The 24,486-nt window shown below is 41.1% G+C and overlaps 2 protein-coding genes across 10 annotated transcripts in view; one reads left to right on the forward strand and one right to left on the reverse strand.

The window, feature by feature from the left end:
• Nucleotides 1-7,483, reverse strand: part of FZD3 (frizzled class receptor 3) — a 101,795-nt gene extending 94,312 nt beyond the window's left edge. Inside the window, exons 1-2 of one of the 3 annotated variants that reach the window (XM_073892529.1) lie at nt 7,355-7,447; nt 4,521-4,648 (exon numbers count right to left, since the gene is read on the reverse strand). The gene's annotated coding sequence lies outside the window, so the exon portion shown is untranslated. Of the gene's footprint in view, nt 1-4,520; nt 4,649-7,068; nt 7,164-7,354 lie in introns of those variants that run through there. The other 2 variants (XM_025874018.2, XM_073892530.1) reach the window with 2 other exon arrangements.
• A 103-nt stretch (nt 7,484-7,586) lies between these two features.
• The window catches only part of FBXO16 (F-box protein 16), a 65,496-nt gene continuing 48,596 nt past the window's right edge, over nt 7,587-24,486 (forward strand). For 4 of the 7 annotated variants that reach the window (XR_012378098.1, XM_073892532.1, XM_073892533.1 and 1 more), the window contains exons 1-4: nt 11,233-11,302; nt 13,376-13,715; nt 15,841-15,976; nt 24,137-24,172. Coding sequence is in view for 6 of the 7 variants with exons in the window: in XM_073892532.1 (XP_073748633.1) it covers nt 13,468-13,715; nt 15,841-15,976; nt 24,137-24,172 (420 nt within the window). In the remaining variant the exon portion in view is untranslated. Of the gene's footprint in view, nt 7,861-8,558; nt 8,684-11,179; nt 11,303-13,375; nt 13,716-15,840; nt 15,977-24,136; nt 24,173-24,486 lie in introns of those variants that run through there. The other 3 variants (XM_073892535.1, XM_073892536.1, XM_025873936.2) reach the window with 3 other exon arrangements.

Genomic DNA, 24,486 nt, shown 5'->3' on the forward strand with positions numbered 1-24,486 from the left:
ATACATTAGTTATTTCTGTGTTTGCTGTGGACAGCCTATGTTCAAAAAAACATGAGTTCAGGTTCAGAAACTCTCAGAGACCCAAGTTAATAGGACAACTTAAATACCAAAGCCCATGATGGCTCAGACCTTGAGACCCGGACTGGTTTCACTGAAGCAGGGAAAGAAACTGTTCTTTGTTCACTATCAATGCCTGGGAACTCTGCATCCGAAGCTTTAGTTACTAAGTAGAAAAAATTATTTGGAGAAAATAAAGCAGTGGCTGAATCTTTCCAATTTCTTCCTCTAGTACATGGTATTGAGCGGTGGAAGGGAAAAGGAAAGTCTATGAATTAGGAATACTAAGAATTAGGAATACTAAAGTTAGGAGTAATCTCTGCCCCAAATGACTATTCTCTCTACGCAAAATCTCTAAGTCAGAGATCTTTGTGACAGCTTCCTGGCCTGCCATATTTTTTTCCTCCTTCGAGCTGGCCCCAGAAATGTGAGGTCTGGCTATAGAAAACTCGTAGTAAACACAGTCGTTCATATTTAAGCTTAATTACGTGCAACACAGTAACAATTATGCATATCATTAAATATGTGTCAAATAACTACTGAAAGCTTTATTTGGTTACAGTATTAAAATATCCATATAAGTTTAGTCTTTGTAGTTTATTGTTTATGCTGCATGTTCATCTGCTTGCAACTAAAAAAAAAAAACTAGAGAACATTGCTCCTTTTTTGACTATATACATAGTAATACCAATAATTTTTCAAATTTCATTTAGACTATTTTTTTTTAAGATTTTATTTATTTATTTGACAGAGAGAGAGAGAGCACAAGCAGGGGAGTGGAAGAGGGAGAAGCAGGCTCTCTGTTGAGCAGGGAGCCCAGTGCGGGGTTTGATCCTGAGATCATGACCTGAGCCAAAGGCAGATGCTTAATGGACTGATCTACCCAGGTGCCCCTAAACTAATTTTTCAAACAGGTGTTTCAAATTTGTGGGTTCAAGGAAGACTACCATATAAAAGAAGGAATGAGAAATACCTCATTGGGTTTTTAAAACTAGAGGACACCCCCTTATACTTCTACCTACTTTATTTTACCTGATTTCCTCTAAATTATTCCTTTTGCCTCATGTACAAGTGAAGCTTCCCACTGTCTTATAAAAGTTTCCTTTATGTAATACAACACCCAAATTACCATATATCAAAACACTTCTGTAAAATCTATTGTTAGGCTGGAGTAAGATGAAAATCTTACTATTTTAAGACTGTAGTTTATGGGGCGCCTGGGTGGCTCAGTTGGTTAAGCGACTGCCTTCGGCTCAGGTCATGATCCTAGAGTCCTGGGATCGAGTCCCGCATCGGGCTCCCTGCTCGACAGGGAGTCTGCTTCTCCCTCTGACCCTCTTCCCTCTCGTGCTCTCTGTCTTTCATTCTCTCTCTCTCAAATAAATAAAATCTTTAAAAAATTAAAAAAATTAAAAAAGACTGTAGTTTGATTATTGAAATAAAAAGTGAATTCAGTAAGACAAAAAGAAAATAAGGCACTAAAAATCTTAAAACAATTTATATTTCCTCCAAATAAGAGGTTCTCCAATTTTAATGTGTGGTAGATTCATGGTTCCCCTTAGAAGTCTAGAAATCTGAATCTCTGGAGAACGAACTACATTCTAACAGTCACCTCAGGTACTGTTACAAATGGTCCATAAGTCACGTTTTGAGAAATTCTACCCTAAAATAAAGTAATTTAAAAGAGTACAGGTATAGGGGCGCCTGGGTGGCTCAGTCATTAAGTGTCTGCCTTTGGCTCAGGTCATGGTCCCAGGGTCCTGGGATCAGGCTCCCTGCTCAGCGGGAAGCCTGCTTCTCCCTCTCCCACTCCCCCTGCTTGTGTTCCCTCTCTAGCTGTCTCTCTCTGTCAAATAAATAAATAAATTCTTAAAAAAAAAAAAGAGTACAGGTATATTTAAATATAATTTTATGCTTAGAGAAAGTAATACCTAAAACAAATTTAAAAAATAAAAGCAGAAGCAGAGTGGCGCAGCGGAAGCGTGCTGGGCCCATAAAAAATAAAAGCAGATAAACACTTTAATAGAAAAATGGGAAAAGGACATAAATTTATGAATGAACAAAAACCAACAAACACACGAAGATATCTGACTTTACTAATAATAAAAAAAATGCAAGTATGAGAGAACATTTTTGCCAGACAGGCAGAAATAACAATGAAAGAACACAGTATGGGAGAGGATGCAGAAAAAAGAACATTTTCAACATTCCAACAATTAGAAATACTACTGTAAACCGCTTGGTATTTTAAAAACGGCTACTTACCTCAAAAACCCTTAAAATGTGCAAAATTTGATGCAACAAATCTATAATTTATTCTAAGTAAGCACACAAGTACACATGATGCATAACCAATATATGTGAGAGTAACACTGTTTATAAAATAAAAAACTAGAAATAACTGAAAAGTCTACCAATAAGGGATTCATTAAAAAAAAAAAAACTATGGTACAACCACATGGTGGAATATTATATAGTCACTAAAAATGATGAGCAAGATCTCTATTTACTGACATGGTAAGACGTAACAATACAGTAAGTAAAAAATAAAATTAAAACAATTTTCTAAACAGCATACATATCCCATTTCTGTCAAAAAACATATGCAGAGAATAAAACTATTTCAATTGCTTAAATATATTATAAATGCTCTGAGATTTTATAAAAGAACCTACGGTACGTTATTCTGTGTATTGGAATAATTAACTCTGATAAACCTCCCAATGTGTGCTGACTAGCTAACAAGAATAAATACTAGTTGAATCACTGATTTATTGGCTGCTAATTAAGCAACAAGCCAAGGGACACTCTAATGCCCTATTGCAGGCAGTAAGAAAAGGAAAAAAATGATGATCAATTATTGTAGTTTGAGTAAAAACTGATTTTCAGTATTGATAAAAATCAGATCACCGATCAGCTGAATCAAATAGTAGGCACATTTTAAAAGAACTTTTGATAGATATTCCAAATTGCTCTTCAATAACAATGAGATACCACTTCTAAACAGGATTGTGTGGGTAGCAAAAGTCATTTTTCCTAAGGTAGGGTCATCTATGGAAAAGCTGTAAGTTGAAGTTCCAGACCTGCAGGAAATGGAGACGATCCTGGACCCAAAGAGGTCCTGCCAAAATACAGCAACTCATTAAACAAAGGTTAACAGTCATTTTGGCATTCTTATTGATATTGTTTACTATCGGAATCTGCAGTATCTCAAATAAATAAAGGGACCTGCTGAGTGAACATAACTGGAGCAAACAGCTTCAGGGACCAGGGGCCATCAAAAAGTGAGTGATGTGGCAACAGCTGTTCATGTCCTACCTGCGGGAAGAGAGGCACACTCACTTCTCCATAGAGCAATGTAAGATACATGGAAAACTGATTAAGTTGCCTGATTATCATTCCATCAGAAAACAAAAGGACATCTCATTTTTATAAATGTGTAATATCAGGAATCTGATACTCCCTAATTACCAGTTAAACTGTAAAAGCCCTTAAAATAAAATAAGCTGAGTATTTGTCCTGAACAGCAGCAATAAAGGGGTAGGAGATTCAATTTTGGAAGACTGTCTTTCCAGGCTGGCTGTGAAACCAGACCCAAAGAACTTAGGTGGGAAAAGCAGGAGGTGGCAACTGTGAAGAGGAAAGCAGGCTGAATCCTGAAGAAACACTGACAAAGGTCCTGAGGGATGTGAAGAGGGTCCTGCAAAACATTAGGTTCAGTAATTCTATTCCAATTCATACTTTTTGTACAGAAAATGATCCATTTCATTATTCTCGGTTTAGATTTAATTTTCTGGACCCCTTATAAATATAAACAACATTTTGCATCTCCAATTCAGAAATACTATCTGAAGGCTGCCTCACACACAGTGGCTACAGTTGGAACAGGGGCGATATTCTTTGTCTTCTTTCAGTTTTCCAAGAACGCACTGCAAGGATTAGCAATGACTACCTCTAAATAACGAAGTTTCTCCTTTAAGGGAAATTACTGTATTGTAAGAGAAACAAAATAGACTCAGAGCATATTCACTGTGCTAAGTATTACTTTCCTTTTCCTAAAATCCACGCGTCCTCTGGCCTTTTGTTTTCCACATCTTATTATTTAAAAATGAATTCATTCTCAAAATTTTGTTTCCTGGTTGTTAAGTTTATATAGCTTCATATTTAATTCATAGGGCTTAGATTCCTATTAATCTCTGAATGAGGATCCCTTTTCTGCTCTATGTCATCTCTCTAATTTTTAAAGTCCATCTGGGCATCTACCTATTTCCACAAATAACCCAACCATCCAATGTGCTGAGTGATGATAGGGCTTAAAAAAACCAAACAGGAAAAACAAACACATCTAGGTTCAAAATTAAAGTGAATGATAGGTATCAATGACTGGATCAAAATCCAGGCCATTTTACAAATTAAAAATTACTTTTAAGACTAAAGAAAGCAGAAGATCTTTTAAAACTAACCTGAAAAGAAAAATGGAGACTTAATGGGGCATCTTGCTGGCTCAGTGGGTGGAGCACGTGACTCTTAATTTTGGAGTTGTGAGTTCGAGCCCCACGCTGGGTATAGGGATTACTTTACAAAATAAAATCTTCAAAAAAACAAAATGGAAAGTAAAAAGATGACCAGATTCTGAACTAAAAAAAAAAAAAAAAAAAATTGGATTGAAATTCCAGCCCAGTTTCCCCTTCCAATTAAGATCTACTCATCAGAAAAATCCCCTAATATCAAGCCCAACTTTTTCCCTTAGCAAGGTTTGTATACTTTGACTATAAAACTATTTCAGTGAGATAAAATTTAGAAACCAGGACTTTTTTTTTTCTTTTTAAGCTCACTAGCCTAGTTATATACTTCATTCCTTGGATCCACCAAGTGTCAATAGTTCTCAGGATAATGAAGTGAAAAGCATTTGATGCAATCATCAGTTAAAACTCCTTCCTAGCCAGTAAAGAGCTGTTACTCTTTCCTCAAATCTATATTGAATAATTTCTTCAGCAGACATTTTCCAAATCATTCTTTTTATTTGCATTATTGCTCTTTTTGTGGGCAGCTACAGGTTTAAGCAGCCACAGTTCTAGAGTTTTAGGAGTTAAAAAATAAATAAAACATGACACCAACACATCACTCTCCTCTGTGAAAGGTAAAGATGTAAGAACTGTTTCCTACCACATTTCCTAAAGAAAATAAAGTCAACAGAAGCCTAATATCAACAAACTAATATGCTCAGAATTACTTTTGAGTATACAATCTTATAGTTTTACTAACAAAGTAATTTGAAATTTAAGATGGGTAGAGAGAGTTTTTCCTGAAGTGGGAAACAGAAGACTTATTATGAGTGAAAAACTCCTTTCTCCTTCCCCAATGACAAAGACTTCCACACTGTACTATACAAAGGAAGAATGTGCACTTTATTAAATTCCTCTCAACGTTCCCTACTTCAAATACCTCAATCATGGAACTCCCAAGAAAAATCTACCTAAATGTTCAAAGCACAAAATAAAGCTCAAAAAAATATAGTAGCTAAGATGGGGAAAAGAATGAAAGAGCCCAACAGTCATTTCTTCTACTATTAATGGGACACTGTTATAGATTTAGAAGTGTAGAGGTAGAGAATATTAGTAAGTGGATGAGATAAAAAAAAAAAAGTAGGAAAGAGAAGGCAGGATGGTAGATTTTATTATTTACTTATTCTCCTGATAGCTTCAAAACATCTGGTGGGTAGAGGAGGAACATGTTATTCCACTAAATAAAAGGCAAGAGGGTAAGAGAAGGACTGCATCTTAATTATATTTTATCTTCAACTCCATCCCTTCAAGCCCACCCATTAAGCTTTCACGCCTCTTTCCTACTTTCCCTAACTCTGAATCTTTTTACCCTTATGCTGTGGTTTGGTAGTTCATGTAAATGTTCCCCCCCCCCTTTTTTTTCCTGGAGGAAAAAGATAGTATTGATTTGCTTAAAAGTATGGATGGGAAGCATTATCTTGCTTCTTAACAACAGAACGAAGGATTTATCTATTCCTTAGACTGTCAGCACACCACTAAAGACTAAAAGAAGGTTGAAGAGGGAGGTAACATCCCTCACGTCATTCAGGTCTTTGTTTCCTTGCTCTTGCGGTATTGGCTTTGCAAAGTAACCCAATTCCCGCAAATAAACGTTAGAGTCTGTCAAAACTACTTTTATAAAATAAGATTTTGTTTTGGATACTTTTATACAGCAGTCATTTTTATAGCTGTTGTTCTGCTCTGCTGCTGCATCTGCCCAAATTCAGAAAGGAACCAAAATTCAAAATTTCATTTTAATTCTGGGCAAAAAATTGGACCTCCTTTATTGGGTAGATATTTTTCAACCTCAAATCTATCCCATGCCTAAATTAATGGCATGCGCTTTTGTTCTAAAAAAAAGAAAGAAAAAGCCCTCTTTCTCTTACAAGGAGGCACCTAACTCCAAGACTCCTGAGATTTAACGAGCTTCTGGGAAGATGTTAAAATGTCTTGAAATGTTTTTTACAGCACCTTTATTTGAGAGGCCATCTATTAATTACCCAACAGTACCCTCACGGCAAATACACATTAGCATAAAAGAGGGCAGCTGGGGGAAGCATTTGGGAGGGAGTGCAGACTTTGGAAACTGATGGGATGGAGGGGACAACTTTTAGGCGTTGGAAATAAGAGGTCGGCCAAATGCTAAAACAACATCTAGGCAAGGGGCAATTCTAACGTGGGTCTCGGGCCCGCCCCAAGCGCCCGGGGCGCCGGAGCCCTAGATGCATTGTCCTCCCCCCGGCCGCCGCCGCCGCCACCGCGTCCTCCACCCACGCTCCCGCGAGCGAAGAGCGCCACGCGCCCCCGCGGCGCCGACCCACGGAGTGGGCGCCCACCCCAAACGTCCTCCTCCGCCTAGGGTTTGGGCCGGGGGTGGCGGAGAGGGAGCCGTGGTCCACACTCGCACAGGTTGCCCAGAGCGGGTTTAGGATGCAGAGGGTTAATAATCTCCCGAGCATTTGCCCACCTCAGCCCGCACCCCAAACTCGGCTCCTCCGCACCCCTCCGGCCCGCCGTGGGTCCCGAGGAGCCCCTCCGACACCCCCCCACACACAGCCTGGCGCCGAAGGCTTTTGTTTTGGCCGCGACGAGAATAACGATCCCTGAGGAGGAGGTGCCGGAGCTGCTGGTGGCTCCTCAGCACAGGGTTAGGCAGAGGAGCGGGCAGCCGCGGCGGCACCTCCTCATTCCCCACACTGCCCGCGCCCTTTTCCAGCTAAGCCGGACGGGGAGCCGCACGCCTCGTCGCTCACCTCACACCTCGGGGCCGGGCTCCAAGGGGGCTGCAGCGCCGGCCCGGGGCGGCCGTGGGTCCCTCAGGTAAACGGAGCCAGCGAGGACCAACAGCGCGCGCCGCCTCGGAGCGAACGCGAGCTTTCGGGAGCGCCGGCGCGCGCGGCCCGGGGAGCGGGCAAGCCCGCGCGCGCACGCACGACGCAGGCGCGCTGCGCACACTCGACCGAACGCTCCCATTTTGAGCCCGGCTGAGAGGTACCGGCTCCCTGGGCTGGGTTGTTCCCTACCTCGTGCCTCGGTTGACGCCTTGCACTGTCCTGCCCCGGCGGAGGGCTTTTGAACTCTGGAAACGTTTTTCTTAAATGCACTCAGTCCTCTTTGCAAAGCCCTACCTTCCCTGCTGAGAAAGCGCGGCGACTCATCATCACCCAAGCCCGGGATGCTGTTCTTGCAAGACCGCGAAAACCTGTTCTGAGAACTAGTGTGCTGACCTAGGGACCCCCGGGGATTGGAGTTGTCAAGAGTAAGGTTACGGATGTTGAGGGTGGCACTGGGTGCAGATAGGAGTAAGCGTCTGGCGTGTTGCAGAGCTTCACGCTTAAACAACAGATTAGACTGGATACCTGCCTGGGAACAGTTTATATCCGCGTGGCCAACACCTTAGTGCCCAGGTGGAGCTTGTGGTTATTGGTAGCATTACCCGATCTTTTTCTCCGTAGAAAATGTTTCCCTCCTCTTCTACATAAATCATTTCAGAGCTGAAAGAGTCCTTAAAAGTCATCTAAACCCAATCTCTCGTTTTTCAGACGAGGAAAAGAACGCTCAGAAAGGTTAAATGACTTACCCAGGGTCACGCAGCTTTTTAATAGGAGTCCGGATTCATTCAAAGCCAAAGTGTCCTTTTTACTATGCTGTTTTACCTACCTTTCGCTTCCTTTTCCTCCCTTTGCAAGCTAGACGTCACAGGCATCATTTTGTTCTGTTGATAGCACATGGGTCTTAAAGTAATATTGATCCTGTTGCACAACAATGTGAGTATACTTGCCACTACTCAACTGTACACTTAAACAATGGTTAAAATGGTAAATTTTATGTGAAGTGTATTTCCCCACAATTTTTATTTTTTTTTATTTTTTTTTAAAGATTTTATTTATTTATTTATTTGACAGAGAGAGAGCACAAGTAGGCAGAGTGGCAGGCAGAGGGAGAGGAAGAAGCAGGCTCTCCGCTGAGCGGGGAGCCCGATGCGGGGCTCGATCCGAGGACCCCAGGATCAGGACCTGAGCCGAAGGCAGCCACTTAACCGACTAAGCCACCCAGGCGCCCCTTACCACAATTTTTAAAAGGTACTCAATAAGTGTTAAATAAATAATGAGTATTGAGCTTAGACAGTCATAAATATAGTTTAACATCAGATGGTGAACTATGGGGAAAAGCATAATAAATGAGACTGAAGTGACATTTCAATTTTCTTAGTAAATATTTGTGCAGTAACAGTTTTTTTTTTTTAAGTAATACTGATCCTTCAGCTGATTCTAAGCAAGTCAGTATGTCCTGTTGAGCCAACACTGCCTTTTCTGAGGGTGAGTGAGGAGGCAAATCGTGTATGTGAAAATCTGTGTGTGCTTGCTTCATGTATTACCAGATCCTTTGTACTTGCAGAACCTCTGAGGACGTGCAGCTAATGTATTTTTATGCAATTCACACACCATCCCATGAAAACTGTCAGGCATAGGACATATCATACCTCTAATGGGAAGGTGGGAGTGATGTAGAAATTATCACTGCATGTATCAACATGATTAAATCTCAAAAATATAACATTGAAAAAAGCGAACTAGGGACGGCTGCTCAGTTGTTAGGCATCTGCCTTCGGATAAGGTCACAGAGATCAAGCCCAGCCTGCTCAGCAGGAGGCCTGCTTCTCCATCTCCCACTCCCTCTGCTTGTGTTCCCTCTCTCACTGTCTCAATCTCTGTCAAATAAATAAATAAAATCTTTAAAAAAAAGAAAAAAGCGAACTACAAGATACGTAAATTATCGTATCTCTTTAAAAACATCTAGCCATATTGTTTATGCTTACATATAAAAAGCGTAACAAAATGGACAAGTAGGTTACACACCAATTTCATAGATAGTGGTTGCCTCTAGACAGGCAGAGAGGGGAATCAGATCTGTAAAGTATACAAAAGGGGCTTCTGAATGTTAATCACACACATGAAGCAACAATGTTAATATTTTTAAAATTTTTGGTGGGGATACAAGGGTGTTTCTTATGTAGTCTCTAAATTTATCTTTATGTTTGAAGTAATGTTGAAGTATTTCAGACATTGAGCTGGTGTGTTCACTCTGAACATAGCCTGACTGATGTCATTCAGGTCAGAGGGGAAAGGAGCATCTGCAGTTAGACGGATGAGGTGCTGGATAAGCAGATGCCCAGAGGGTGCTGGTTGAGAGGACAGTCGACAGGCAGCTTATTTTCAGGTATAAAATTATGCAAATTCAACAGGGATAAAGTGAGATGGTTTCTTTTATCCCATCTCTCTTTCATTCCATGTTGTAACCACCAATAGAAAGTTTTTAATGAGTGGGAACTTCACAGAGAGACATAGCATGTTGTTAAAACTGGTCTCTTTCTGGATGAACCCGTTTTGAAACTATAAATGTTAACTGGTAATACTGTACATGGTAATTTAGTATTGCGTTGACTGCCTCCCCCAGACCCCTACCCGCCACCAAAGGCTTTGTTTATTCATTTACATACAACCTGATCATGTGGAAAAACCACGAGGCTGGAATTCCGACAACCTAGGTTCCAATTTCAATTTGGCCACTTACAGATCCTTTGTTAACTCAGGGGAAGCAACAATCTCTATGAGCTTCACTCTTCTATTTCAAGTTGGAGATATACAAATGCTGTCTATTTCAAAACTATGAAACAATACAAACATAGGTTTACATTTGTTTAAGTTGGAGGAGAGCATATTCTTATCTACTTTAGGAAGCATAAGATAGTGAAGGTTTGAGGGGTTTTTGTTTTGTCTTTTTGTTGTTGTTACCTGCTGCCCATAGGAACTGCTTTATATTTACTGAAGTAGCTCCGTCTGGAATTTTGAATTTTTGGTTGTTCTCCAGCACGTGTTTATAGTTCTATCACAACAGTTATCAATGTGGGCCTTATATTTGTTATTTACACACTGCATTTTCCAGTCTTTCTCATTAGATCTTTTTTATCCTTGTGTTCTCACTCTGCCCCTTATTACATGGCGGGTGCTCAAGAGATTTAATTAAATTAGACCGGGCTGTAAAATTTTCGAAATTTGTAGTTATTCTTATTAAGCCATGCCATCTGCTGGTTCCCTGGTGTATCTGTCAGTCAGCCTGAATTCCTGTTGAAATTCCTGTTGAAGCATTTGTGAGTTTGTTTGTTGGGCAATTTTCCCACGTCCTTCCACTTCCGGTTGCAGGTGCTATTCTTCCATTGAACCAGCGGCGAGTTCTTTTTCCTCCTACCCTGTTTTACCTGTTGGCCACTCTTAAAACCCGGAAAAGTGGAATTTACATTTCGGAGCCCCGGAATGACCAGAGAAATATAATTGGGCATGCTCAGTAGGTCGACCTCAGTTGGAACACAAATATGTCTTGAGTGCCTGTCAGTGCTGCTTGTGTTAGGATTGGACACATCTTTCTCCCAGCATTATATTGGGAGATTGCTGCCCCTCCCACCCTCTTGGCTTCGGGCTTTTTAATATCCGTATGCCGAGTTTTGGAGCCAACCCTTCCGAATCTCTTGACCAATCAAGAGACCACACATTGTTGCCTAAGAGACCCCGGATGCCAGCGAAAGGATTTATAGGTAGTGATTGGATTACTGGAAGAAGGGTGGGGGCTGGACAGAGGCAAAGAAAAGGCTGCCATGGCAACACCAGCGCTTGAGGCTTGAAGAGGGAGGTGAGCTGAAAGAGGTGAGAGCAGTGGGCAGTGCGTGAAAAGGATGGAGACTCTTTTCAGAGCTCCACTCTGAGATCCTCTTGGGCCTCTCGGAAACCTTGTTAGTGCTCCGGGGGATTACATTTTGCTCCGTTTCAACTGCAGTTGAAGTGCCAGATGCTTCATACTTACGAAATTAACAACAACAATTTATTTCTGTGCCTATCAAACACTAGCTCTTTGTCTTTAGTGTAGCTTTTGCTTTGTTTCTAACTAGTTGAATATAAGATGAATTTGTATTTAAATCTAACCATACCTTGTTTCATGTTGATATAATTTTCTTCTCTGATGATACTGCAATGTACAATGTGTGTTGGCAGAGAAACTCAATCCTATTCTGCTCTGTAAATTCCAAATAAAACCCCGATAGTCCTGAGTTTAATTCCAGTGCTCAATGCATAATGTTCTGAGTTTTATCCTACATTTCTATTAGTTTTAATTTTTAAACTGCTTCTTCACCACTATTGTATTCGTTCATTCAGTTGATTTGACAAATATTTGAGCACCAATTATGTGGCACTGGGATTAGGATTCACGTGAGCAACGTAAGAAAACCGCATGAGGAAAGAAGCATCAGAGTTCTGTACTAGTTGTTTTGTACCAAAGTTCATTGTGTCTGGGCAGATAGTGCATGAAGGGAGAGAGCGGGGGATGAGGCAGAAAAGGTAGATTGAGGTAAATTCATAGTGGACCTAGACTTCCACGCTAAGGACTCTGATTATGTTGTAGCCATCAGAGAGCCTCTGAAGGTTTTTGAGCTGAAAAGTGACACAATCAACTGTGTCACTTTTTTAAAAAAATCAAATTTTTTTTTAGATTTTATTAATTTATTTGGAAGAGAAAGAGAGCATGCAAAGGCAGGGGAAGCAGCAGGCAGAGGGAGAGGAAGAAGCAGACTCCCCGCCTAGCAGAGAGCCCAACTTGGGTTCCATTCCAGGACCCTGGGATCAGCTGAAGGCAGAGACTTAACCCCCTGAGCCACCCAGGTGCCCCTCAACTGGTCTTTTAAAAAATATTTCCCTTAGTAGAATGGTGGTTACCAGAGGCTGGGGGGTGAAGGAAATGGGGAGACATTGATCCAAGGGTACAAACTTTCAGTTATAAGATGAGTAAGTTCTGGAGATCTAATATCCTGCATGGTGACTATAATTAGTAATAATATGTTTTATACTTGAAAACTAGTAAGAGAGTAGTTCTCAAGTGTTCTCACCACACACATACACACACACACACACACACACACACACACAAATGGTAACTATGGGAGGTGATGGATGTGTTAAATACTTCGTAATCATTTCACAATGTATACATATATCAAAATATCAAGTTGTACACTGTAAGTATATACATTTTTTTGCAAAAAAAAAAAAACCCCACAAAAAACCCTCTCTAACAGTAGACTGCATGCTCTATTAAAGCAGAGACTCTTATCTTTGTACCCCTGACACAGGACTAATAGGTCCTTAGTAAAGTCAAATAATGGTTGCAGTGTGAGGAATGGCTCAGAAAATGGGATTGGAGGTTTGTGACCATTGAAACTTTACCAGAGGACCCATCCTAGCTGTTGAACTAGAACCCTACATTGAGGATTAGGGCCAAAGACCCTCTTTCTTCCTTTTCTTTTTTTTAATATATATTTTTAAGATTTTATTTATTTATGAGAGAGAGAGCACAAGTGGGGTGAGGAGCAGAGGGAGAAGCAAGACCCCCCACTAAGCAGGGAGCCCAATGTGGGGCTCAATCCCAGGACCCCAGGCTCATGACCCGGGCCGAAGGCAGACACTCAACTGACTGAGCCACCCAGGCACCCCTTTCTTCCATTTCATTCAGAGAAAAATTAAAGATCAACATTCAAAGACAGCCCTTAAGGTGAAAAGAGGTCACACCAAAAACAACAGCAAGCTTATATGTGGAAGGAGAGGAAGACAACTTGCTTTGTCTTGTTGACAGAGTGGGGACACTTCTTTCTTGTGTACGTTATATAAAAATGTCTGTCTTTGTAATCGTCCTGAGTGTTTATGCCGTGAACATGTGTGTGCATGCAGATATGTACAGTGCCCATCTTCTGGAATGGAAGAAGGAGGAAAAAACCACTAAAGGATAATGACGAAAGCAAGGGCAGGACAACCCCATTTGAATGCTTCAGCAGGACCATATTACCAAGAGGGCTGTCTCTCTTGGCCAGTCCCATCTGAAAACCAAGCTGATTGAAGAAAGTCTAATTCAAATAATTTCTATTAGGAACCAGGAAAAAGAAAATATCCAGTGCAGAGCCTTAGGAAAGCCCAAGAGAAGCTACTTTGTCTTAATTCAGAAATTGTGCCTAGCTTGTTTCCTCCACAAACTAGAAAGTTCTCAGCTTATAGCGGGAGTTTTTCACCTGGGGTAAGCAAAATTTTATGTTCATGTGCAGTTTTGTAGGGAAAGGATTCATAGCTTTCATTATGTTCTCGAAGAGTTTTATGGCTCTCAAAAAAAAAAGATTAAAAACAACAGCTGATTTAAAGAGGAAAGATCAGACATAAATAAGAACAATACAAAAAAAAAGAAATACGTGATTTTTAACTGGGGAGATCTAGGCTCAGAGACCATGCTTTGTATCTATAATTTGCCCACTCACACATACTTTTATAGCTGCCAATTAATAATACTGTAATGAAATAATTTCTTATACCTTTTGCAATTTGGTTAAACATGTGTGACTCAGATAATTAGGTGTTAGAGGTTGGGAAGAACGTGAGTGCTGATGTGAGTCCACTTGATACCAGTGGTTTGGTGGCAGTAGGCAACTGCCAAGAAGGATTGTGTAATGATGTCCCTGTGGTTTTCAAACACTGGCTTTATCTCAGCTATAACTCAAACCTGAGAGTGAATATTACCTGTCAAGGGAGAGCCTCAAAGATTTCAGATCTAGCTTTTGGGGGAATCCCATATCAACCAAAAAGTAATGTTTGTTTGTTTTTTTAATTGTCCAATCTTTGGTTCTGTAGAGTAATTTTTGGAGCCCATAGATCATGCAGGTAAGCCCTGGCTCTCTCAGTCACCACTACCACCTTCTGATGTGAAACCCACCTTCAGAGAGGAAGGAAGGCAGAAGCAAGCAGAAACTCTGAGGATGTAATATTGAAACTATCATCAATCTGCTTTAAGTGTTTTCCACCTTAAAATATTTTGCTATGGCCCTCTAATAGTTTTTTTTTTTTTTTACAATTTTATTTATTTGAGAGAGAGAGAGCATGAGCAGAGAGAGGGGTAGAGGGAAAGGGAGAAGCAGACTCCCCACTGAGCAGGGAACCTGACCCTGAGCCTGACCTGAGCTGAAGGCAGATGCTCAACCAACTGAACTACCCAGGCGCCCCCCTCTGATAGGTTTTGAGGCACTCTGTAAAGTTCTAAGAAAGATTGCAGGAAAGTTAATAGTTACTGAAACTGCCCATTTGTCAGGCACTCTGCTGGACCCATTTTCTCCAATCTTCAAAACAGTGGTTGAAGGTAGATGCAGATAGATTAAATGCTCAGGTAGACTGAATAATTTGCAAAACATTATGCAGCTAGTAAGTTTTAAAGCCAGGATCAAACCTGTATAACGGTAAAAAGTTTTGTAATTTTTTAATGTAAGCAAATGTAATATTTGTAACGTAAGTAAGTGGGAAGAAGAAATTTACTGCAAGGATATCAGGTGGCTCACAAAAAATGGGCAAGAAAGGACAAGGGTCTTCTGAGGGATAAGGCAGCAGAAGCAACTTAACAGAGCATCGATGCTATTGTGAACAACCACCTCAGCTGTCAAGTTTAGGATGAGCTAGCGTCAGTCCAACTGGCTTAGCTTGGTCTCATGACCACGTCTTAGCTGGAGAAGGTGAGGCCACCTTGATTAACCAACCCAGCATATTCTAAACAATGAGGGGAAAGTAGTTCTTCATGGAAATTAAAATGTTTTAATCAAATGAATGTAAACCTATACTGGGCATCTAAAAATAGCACATTTCCCCCGGTAAACCCAAATCTGTCCATCTCTAAGGCTTGGCTTTGTCCATTACATCATTCTACTTCTTAAATATGGTATCAAGCTAGAACCCTTGTTACTTAGATATCACAAAGGGGGGAGGAAGAAAGACACAAGGGGCCAGGATGGAGAACTTTCTATTGCACTATGATTTTACAAATTAAAATACTTCTTTCTGGCCATTAGGGTATGTTCTTAGCGAAGAGTGATTTAAATAGACCTGATCTGATTTCTAGTTCCACAACCTACTGTCTGTATAAACTTAGGCAGGGTGTGTAATGTCAATGAACCTCATTTTCTTCATCTATAAAATGAGCTAAAACCCACCACCTTGCCAGATTGTTATGAGCTTTAATTGAGCATGCATATAAAGTGCCTGACCTATAAAATTCTCCAGGTAAATGTTCTCCCCCCTCCCAATTTTCTCTCTCAATGTACTAAAAGATGGTATGGTATTAGTACTTTTAGTATTCTGAAGATTATAAGATTCATTTCTTCTGATAGGTATGGTTTTTCTTATGGAAAAATATTCCGTTATTTCATGATGGCATTTGCACCACCAAAAAGCATAGATGGTCCCAAAATGCAGACAAAGATGAGTACCTGGACACCTCTAAACCATCAGCTTTTGAATGACCGGGTAAGTGACCAGAGCTATTTTATCACATCCAGGCCTTAAAGAAAAGTATTAAAATGTTAGTTATCAAAATATTAACAGGAATTGTTGAGGATTGTGTAATGGGTTATAATAAAAAGCAAATGGAGAATTTTTTCAAAAACTTTTATTGAGCCCTTGCAGTAGACAGAATCCCTGACCATGATGAAAATGTCTTAGATTAGTTCTTTCCTCTACTGTCACTCGCCTCTCGCTCTCATCCCAAATGCCTTTTTTCTTCCATCACTGGTTCTCTGCTGAAACCACCAGAAATGAGAGAGGAGAGGGTAGTCTGTGAGGAGTTCCCAGAAAAAGATTTTCTTGCTAGAGTTGCAGTTACTGGATAACGCTTCCCATTTAACCAAATAAAATGAGTAAGTCTCAATTGATTACTCGCATTACTCGGCTTCTCCTAAGAAGTTTATTTCCTGCCTGAATTCTGGGAAAGCACTAACAGAATACACCAAAGGACTGCAGAGGTGGGAAGCTGAGTGTCAGGCTGGGGTGTGATTGGCCAGCCTCTGGGGATTTCTATTCCTGCTTCAGTTGGGGGCAGAATTTACCAACAGGTCAGTGAGCTCCGGTTGTCAATACCTATTATAAGGACTACACCTAGTTGTCAGTAAAAAACAATCAACATCAATGAGACCAACTTCATTATCTTGCTCCTACACACCAGTTCCTCCTCCTGGTAAAAGGCACCACTTGACACCAAGTCACTCAAGCCGGAAATTATCCTTCTCCCTGCCAGCCCTGGGTTGGTTTTCCCCAATATACAAGCTAATAACTTGGCCTGTTACTTATGGCATAGGAGACACTACCGTTTCATAGGAAAACACAAGATTCTTGGATCAGAGACAAAAATCTTTGTTACTCACCGTGCAGCAAGTGGCAGGAGCATCATGTTTGCATTGGTCCTCTTTGCCTACCTTGTCCCACAAGACTCCAGAAGCCCCAGAAAAATACTACATACACATGGGTTTGCATCACAACTGAAGAACAGTGAGCACAGGGAATCGTTTGCTTTTATAGTAAGCAGTAAGAACCTGTTCTTGGTCCCAAAGGGAGATAGTACCTCATTACTCAAGGTTGCCTTGCTCCAAGGCAAGAAATTGCCCAAGGAAAAAGCAATGGACACCTAGCACTCTTGGTATTCCAAGACATTTAGGAGTGGGAGAAGGAGGCTCAGGAAGGTGTGTCTACCAGCACCCCCTCACTTCCACATCCAATTCATTTTCAAGTTCTAAAAGTCTTCCTCTTCCTCTGGGCCCCTTTCCTTCATTCATCTATATGCCTCCGGCTTCACATTGTTGATTCATACCCTCATTACCCTTTGCCTGATGCACCGCTGTAACCCCTAACTGGTTTCACTGCCTCTATCCCTACCAGTCCATCTTCTGTTCTGGTCCCAGAGTGATTTTTCTAAAATACCAAACTAAAAAAAGAAAAAGAAATAGAATAAAAAAATAAAATACCATGCTAATCCTTTAATGAGAAACTGATAACAGACTCTGCTCCAAAGAGTATATTCCAAACCCCTACACCTAGCACAGGGGACCTTTTGTAAGTTGACCTCAGCCAGCCTTTTAATTCCAAACCCTGCCACTGCTTTCCTCCCATCCTAGGTCCGAACAGCTAAGTGGCCTCCAGATGAGCCATACTCTCTCACACCCCCACTCCTTTGTTCCCCTTGTTGCCTCCCCTAAGAGCTAACTCAAAGGTCATTTTCTTTGGAAAGCCTTCTCTGGCTTGCTTCCCTTTGCTCTCATCACTGTTTACCCACTTTCCCACTCGACTGTAATGTGTCAAGAGTTGAGATTCTGTCTTTTCTCTCTGTATTTCCAGTGCCTGATAGAGTTCCTGAGGCACAAAAGATGGAGTCAGGGTTCAGCCGCCCTCCCTGGGACCTCCTTCACTGACGCTCTCCTTCCAGTCCCTCCGTCCCTCCTTCCTTAGTCTGGATTTGACCCCTTGCCTCTACACCGAACAGATATGCTAATCACCCTGGGAAAACAAGAGCATCAGTCCCCACCCCTCCTGTTCAGTACTTTCCTGTTCTACTCCTCGGATGTGAAACACGAGCAATCTGGGGAGAGAGAGAGCAGCAAGTGTAGTGATCGGAATAGTGAGAAATAAAGGGGAGAGAGACTGAGAAGGAAAAGATAAAAGAAGTGAGGAAAGAAGAATGAGACATAGAATAAGAGGAAGGGCCAGGAGAAACAAAAGGAAAGGCAGAGAATGGGAGACAGACGTCTGGCCTTCATCTGGCCCTGAACACAAGCGAGTCTGCTGAAAGCCCTTTATATTCAGCTCAACAACTGTTTATTGAGCACCTGTTTGTAAGTGTTCTTGGCAGTCCAACAGTTTATATAACGGCTTCTCTGCTTTGCCCCCCACCCCCTAAAAAAACTTCGGTGTGTAGTTTTGAAATCTGTTTTCTCCTAAAATTGTGAAGGCTTTACACATACGCAAAAAAGTGACTTGAATTGAAATACCTATTTGTTGGATGCCTTGATTTCAGAGATTTTCTCTGAAACATTTGAAGTGTTGATCGATTTAGCAGATAGGGAGGAAAAAAAAGTATCTTAATTGCCTGATTGCCTGTTGCGGGTTGGTTTACTAGAGAAGCAGACTCTGAGATTAGCATGTAGGGCATCGATTGTGGAGGGCTCTCCGGATTGGCACCAGGGAAGGGAAGGGAAGGAGGGAGAAGTGGGTGAGGGGAGAAGAGGAGGGGAGGGGAGAAATGGCTATGGGTTTTGAGGCCTGACCCTGTAGCCACCAGCCTTTATACTTCCATACTGGGGGCGCCTGGCTAGCTTGATCTCAGGGTTGTGAGTTTGAACCCCACGTTGGGTATAGAGATTACTTAAATAAATAAATAAATAAATAAATAAATAAATAAATAAATAAATAAATAATAAAAAATATACTTCTACACTCCATTCAGTAGATGCTAGCTGCCCCATGAAGGGCTTGACCTTGAACAAAGTCGAGCTTTCAAGCTCATGGCTGACAGCCAGCAGCACTCCCCACCAAGTGGGTGAATAAATCCTGGACAGTGCATCACAGCCAGCATTACATTGTCTTATCTTGGTTTTTTAATAGCTTTTGTCTTGAAATAATAATTTCTAGAGATAATATTTATTTTGTTCTTTAGACCTCTCATTTTTTAAAAAAGATTTATTGGTTTAAGGGGGGTGCAGAGAGAGAGAGAGGGAGAGAGGGAATCTTAAGCAGGCTCCCTGCTGAGCGAGGAGCCTCACCCAGAGTGTGATCCCACAACCCCAAGATCATGACCTGAGCCAAAATCAAGAGTCAGATGTTTAACCAACTGAGCCACCCTGGTGCTCCTAGACCTCTCATTTTTTATCAAAAAGTTATTTTGTGGTTTCGTTAGGTTCTGGTTTGGAGTAAAATTATTTTTCTTAATCTGTGCATGTGTATATACATGTATGTATATGTATAAGTGTACATAGATACACATAAAATTTGTATACAGGTATACCAAACTATTTTTTTTAAGTAATCTCTACACCCAATGTGAGGCTAGAACTCACAACCCTGAGATCAAGAGTCACATGCTGTTAATGACTGAGCCAGCCAGGTGCCCCAATACCAAACTATTAATAGTGGTTTCCCCAGAAGAGTTGGATGGCACTGGGGGAGGTGGTCCTGTAAGAAGAAAGCTTTCATTTTTTACTTTACATAGTGCAATACAATTTCTAAAATTCCAAATTTGAAAACAATCTAAAAACAATATAAATAAAAGTAAAGAGAGAACAATAACTCTGGGAATTGAAAATTCTTGTTCCAGATCACTGATAAACTCCTGTATGACTTGAGTAAGTCACCTATTTTCTCTGGGCTTTACCATCCTCCTTTGTAAAATAAGTATGTTGGATCAGATTACCTCAAAGGTTGCTTCCAGATCTAACATTCTGACTGTGTAAAAGGCATTAAAAATAGACACCAAGGATATAGCTGGTCAGAAGGTGTCCATACAATAATTTCAAGGTTTTTTCTATACTTCTAAATAGGGCATGTGTCACCAATGATTGGTATAATTTTGAGGTTCTGTTGTCTGTTTTATTTTTGTTTTAATTTTGTCTTTCTTCAATTCTGTAGTAAAATATAAAATATGTAACTATTTCAATCTTAAAAAGGGTCACAGGATTTTTTTTTAAGTTTTTACTTAAATTCTAGTTAGTTAACATACAGTGTCATATTAGTTTCAGGTGTACAATGTCGTGATTCAATACCTCCATACAACACTCGGTGCTCATCGGGGTACAGGAATTGAACTTCACAGCAGGCTTGAAGCGGAGAGATTGAATTCAAATTCAGATGCCTTCAAAGAGAGCATGATCAGCATAGGCAAATGTAACAGATTTCAAAATAACTTGGGCATTACGAATTTTGAGAGGAAGAATGTTTTTAAAGTATGCATTTCTTTGCCATCTAGTGTTTTATTTATTTTTTAAGATTTATTTATTTATTTGACACACCGAGAGAGAGAGAAAGAGAGAGAGAGAGTGCAAGCAGGGGGAGGGGCAGGCAGAGAGGGAGAAGCAGACTCCCCGCGGAGCAGGGAGCCCAACATGGGGCTCTGGCCCAGGACCCCGGGATCATAACCTGAGCCAAAGGCAGACACTTAACCGACTGAGCTACCTAGGCGCCCCTGCCATCTAGTGTTTTACTTGAAAGTAACCAACATTTCTTTTTCGAGATGTAGTACCATACATGTTAAAAGGTGTTCTGAGAAAAAGCACCTCACTGCCATTAATCAGTCATATTTTAGGAGCCCCTAAATGTCTCACTCCTATACTGTAATGATGTCACATGGTGAAATATGTAACTGCGCTGTCAACAGACTAAAATAACAACCGTAGGATTTTGACTTAACAGCAGGCTCCAAGTAAACTGTGATATAAACAAACTGCAGTGCTCTGCGAGGAAAGAAGATCCATTTTATATTTCTATTTTGAATCAATACTTTGTTTTCCAGCTCTTTAAGATGACAAACTGATTGCAAATCTTTGGAAGGAAGACTTGCTCCAAACCAGGGAATGTAAGACTGACTGAGACCCTGACAAATAATGTGTCCCAAATTCTCTTTCTTGCAAGGGTAGAGTCAGAACCAGGCCTGAGCTTGTCTATTGGTTTTCCTCTCCCCCTCACTCCCATCAGTTTCTATTTGGGTCTAGATGCCTTTGTAAGAATGGAATTTGCTTGGACCTGCTTAGACTTGGTCATTGGCCCTCTAAAGACTATTGTTTTAGGGACACCTGGGTGGCTTAGTTGGTTAAGCATCTGACTTGATTTCAGCTCAGGTCATGGTCTCAGACCTGTGACACCTAGTGCCGCATTGGGCTCTGCACTGGGCGTGGAGTCTGCTTAAGATTCTCTCTCTCCCTCCGCCTCTGCCCCTCCCCACCCTCCAAAAAAAACCAAAACAAAAAACTACTGTTTTTGCCTGAGTAACACTCCCCACCTCCCACCCCATTCCTTTCCTGCTACCTTCTCGCTAACTTTCCTCTCCTCTTCAAGTCAATGCCCCTTTGTTTCCAGTACCCCATATTGTCACTGGGTGTCATGATGGTCATCTCATCCTCCTTTTAAAAAGAAATTGTGGTCTTGGGACATAACATTTTCTTCTTCACCCAGCAGTTATTGCAAATGTACAGCTGGAAGTCAGGTTAGGGAAGACCATGGTTCTAGTGAGGAACCCAGTACAGAGTTGAGCTGAACAGACAGCCTGGAACCAGTGATTTTTAAAAATTTATAAATGTGGGCGCCTGGGTGGCTCAGATGGTTAAGCGTCTGCCTTCGGCTCAGGTCATGATCCCAGAGTCCTGAGATCGAGTCCCACATCGGGCTCCCTGCTCCTTGGGAGCCTGCTTCTCCCTCTGCCTCTCTCTCTCTCTCTCTCTCTCTCTCTCTCTCTCTCTGTCTTTCATGAATAAATAAATAAAATCTTTTTTTTTAAAGATTTTATTTATTTATTTGAGAGAGAGAATGAGAGAGAGAGAACATGAGAGGGGGGAGGGTCAGAGGGAGAAGCAGACTCCCTGTTGAGCAGGGAGCCCGATGCGGGACTCGATCCCGGGACTCCAGGATCATGACCTGAGCCGAAGGCAGTCGCTTAACCAACTGAGCCACCCAGGCACCCTAAATAAATAAAATCTTTAAAAAAAATTTATAAATGTAAGCCTTTGGGCCTCTTCCTGTCCTCTCTAAAATAAGGAAATTCAAAAGATCTTAGGGGTTCCTTTTAGCTCTAAAATGCTATGACTTTTGAAGCTTTTTTGTTGTTCAGTCAGCAGGTGTTTATTGAGGGCCTGCCTTGCAACCTAGACAGATTATAGAGAAAGTGTTTCTAATCCACATGGGAAGATGAAATGACCAGAGGCAATGAGAGAGCCATAGCAAACCCTATAAAGCCCACGTGGAGCATGGGCTATAACTGGAATATGAGTTGGGAGGAGCTAGAGCCCCTGGGCATCTGAGAAGTGCTGGTGCTGGTGACCTGGATCGACCAACATATGATTGATAGACTTTCATTAGACAAAGGGCAAGAGTTCGGGAAATACCTGAATCCACATTTTTAAATCTTCTATATTCTATAGGTTCTCTTCTCTTTTCATCCAGAAATCCCACGTTTATCTGTACCATTATGTGAGGGTCCTAATAGCCCAGGTGAAGGTTAATAGGGGGCAGGGGAGAAGGGCATCCTTTTTCTTCTTCTCTAATGTGAGAAAAGTGTCTACCTGTAACGTAGGAGATTCTATGGCCAGGAGCAAAAGTGATGTTTCACTGGCCTTGAGATTGTTGTTGAACCAATTATTTCAAACCCCCTTTTGTATGCCCTTTCAAACTAGCATTTGAGAGCCTAAAAAAGGAAGGAAAGCATTATCTTGTTGGAAGCATAAAACCAGGGGCGCCTGGGTGGCTCGGTCGTTAGGCGTCTGCCTTTGGCTCAGGTCATGATCCTGGGGTCCTGGGACTGAGCCCCACATCGGGCTCTCTGCTCCACGGGAAGCCTGCTTCTCTGTCTCACCTCCCCCTGCTTGTGTTCCCTCTCTCGCTGTCTCTCTCTCTCTCTGTCAAATAAATAAATAAAATCTTTAAAAAAAAAGAAGCATAAAACCAGCTCCTCCCCCATAAAAAGGAAAGAAATGAGCCTTAGCTAGTCTCTAAGTGGGAACATTCTTACAGCGCTAGAGAATTTAGGCAATGCTAAAAGGAAGGGAAAAACATCAATCCCAATTTTGAAAGCTGACAAGAGGGGCTGAGTGTGGGATTGAGAGAGGCATTCACATCTGTCCATGACTCTCCCTTGCTTCCTCTCTCCATAACTCCCTCCTCTGCCAAACATTCTCCCATCAGTCTCCTTTCCTCATTCATTCAAATACACATATGACTGAGGCTCAGAAAAACACCTCTACACTAATATAGAAATCCACTCACATTGTACCGATACCTCCGTAAGGATATTCCTTATCACAACCAATTCATTCAATCCAGCAAAGAGGCGTACCTGTAATATGCTATGTACTCTACAGTAGAGATGTAAAAATGACATGGTGTCTGTGCTAACTAGTATATAATAACAAGCCTATCCAGATAAACACTGAGTTGTAAGCCCAGAGGTACACATACACAAATTTCTAATCCTACAGACATATCAGTGCATGTACACCCATGATTTGTGTGCACACCGAAATATAAAAAACAGAGCTGCTCATTCATAAATTTCACAGGCTGTCATACTATTGATATTTGGGGGAGGATCCCCATTTTCCTGTTTTTCCTTTGTCCGTTTTTTCATCTCCTTTCAAATTCCAAAAATGGTTTCACTTTACCATTCCATTCTTTTCTTATTCTTTCCTTTAAAAAAAAAAAGCACTGCTTTTTCTTTAAGATGAATTATTCCACATGGATAAACTGAGAAAAACGATACTGTCTCCAAGTTAAAAATAAGTAAAGTACCCTCTCAGGAATGAAATCTGTCTTTTTATACTCAGTTCATATAATGAAAAGACTGTCAATTTTTATTTATTGATACTTTAATGATATCTTTCTTATAATGGGTATTTTGAACCATGAAATATAAAATCATTCCATTCTTTTTATTTATTGTAGGTATTTGAAGAAAGAAGAGCTCTGCTTGGAAAATGGGTAACCATTTAAAATATAGTTACTTCTCTATTATGTCACATTATCATAGAGCCCAAAGAATTCAGTTTGAACATAAAGTAATAAGTGATCGCTCATTGCCTGAGAAATTCGACTGGTACTCTTTGTATGTATCAATAACGGTTCTAGGGGCGCCTGGGTGGCTCAGTTGGTTAAGCGACTGCCTTCGGCTCGGGTCATGATCCTGGAGTCCCCGGATCGAGTCCCACATCGGGCTCCCTGCTCAGCAGGGAGTCTGCTTCTCCCTCTGACCCTCTTCGCTCTCATGCTCTCTATCTCTCGTTCTCTCTCTAATA

This window comes from Callorhinus ursinus, unplaced genomic scaffold (genome assembly GCF_003265705.2).
Source record: "Callorhinus ursinus isolate GAN/ISIS: 27379988/994484 unplaced genomic scaffold, GSC_fseal_2.0 scaffold4, whole genome shotgun sequence".
Taxonomy (NCBI): domain Eukaryota; kingdom Metazoa; phylum Chordata; class Mammalia; order Carnivora; family Otariidae; genus Callorhinus; species Callorhinus ursinus.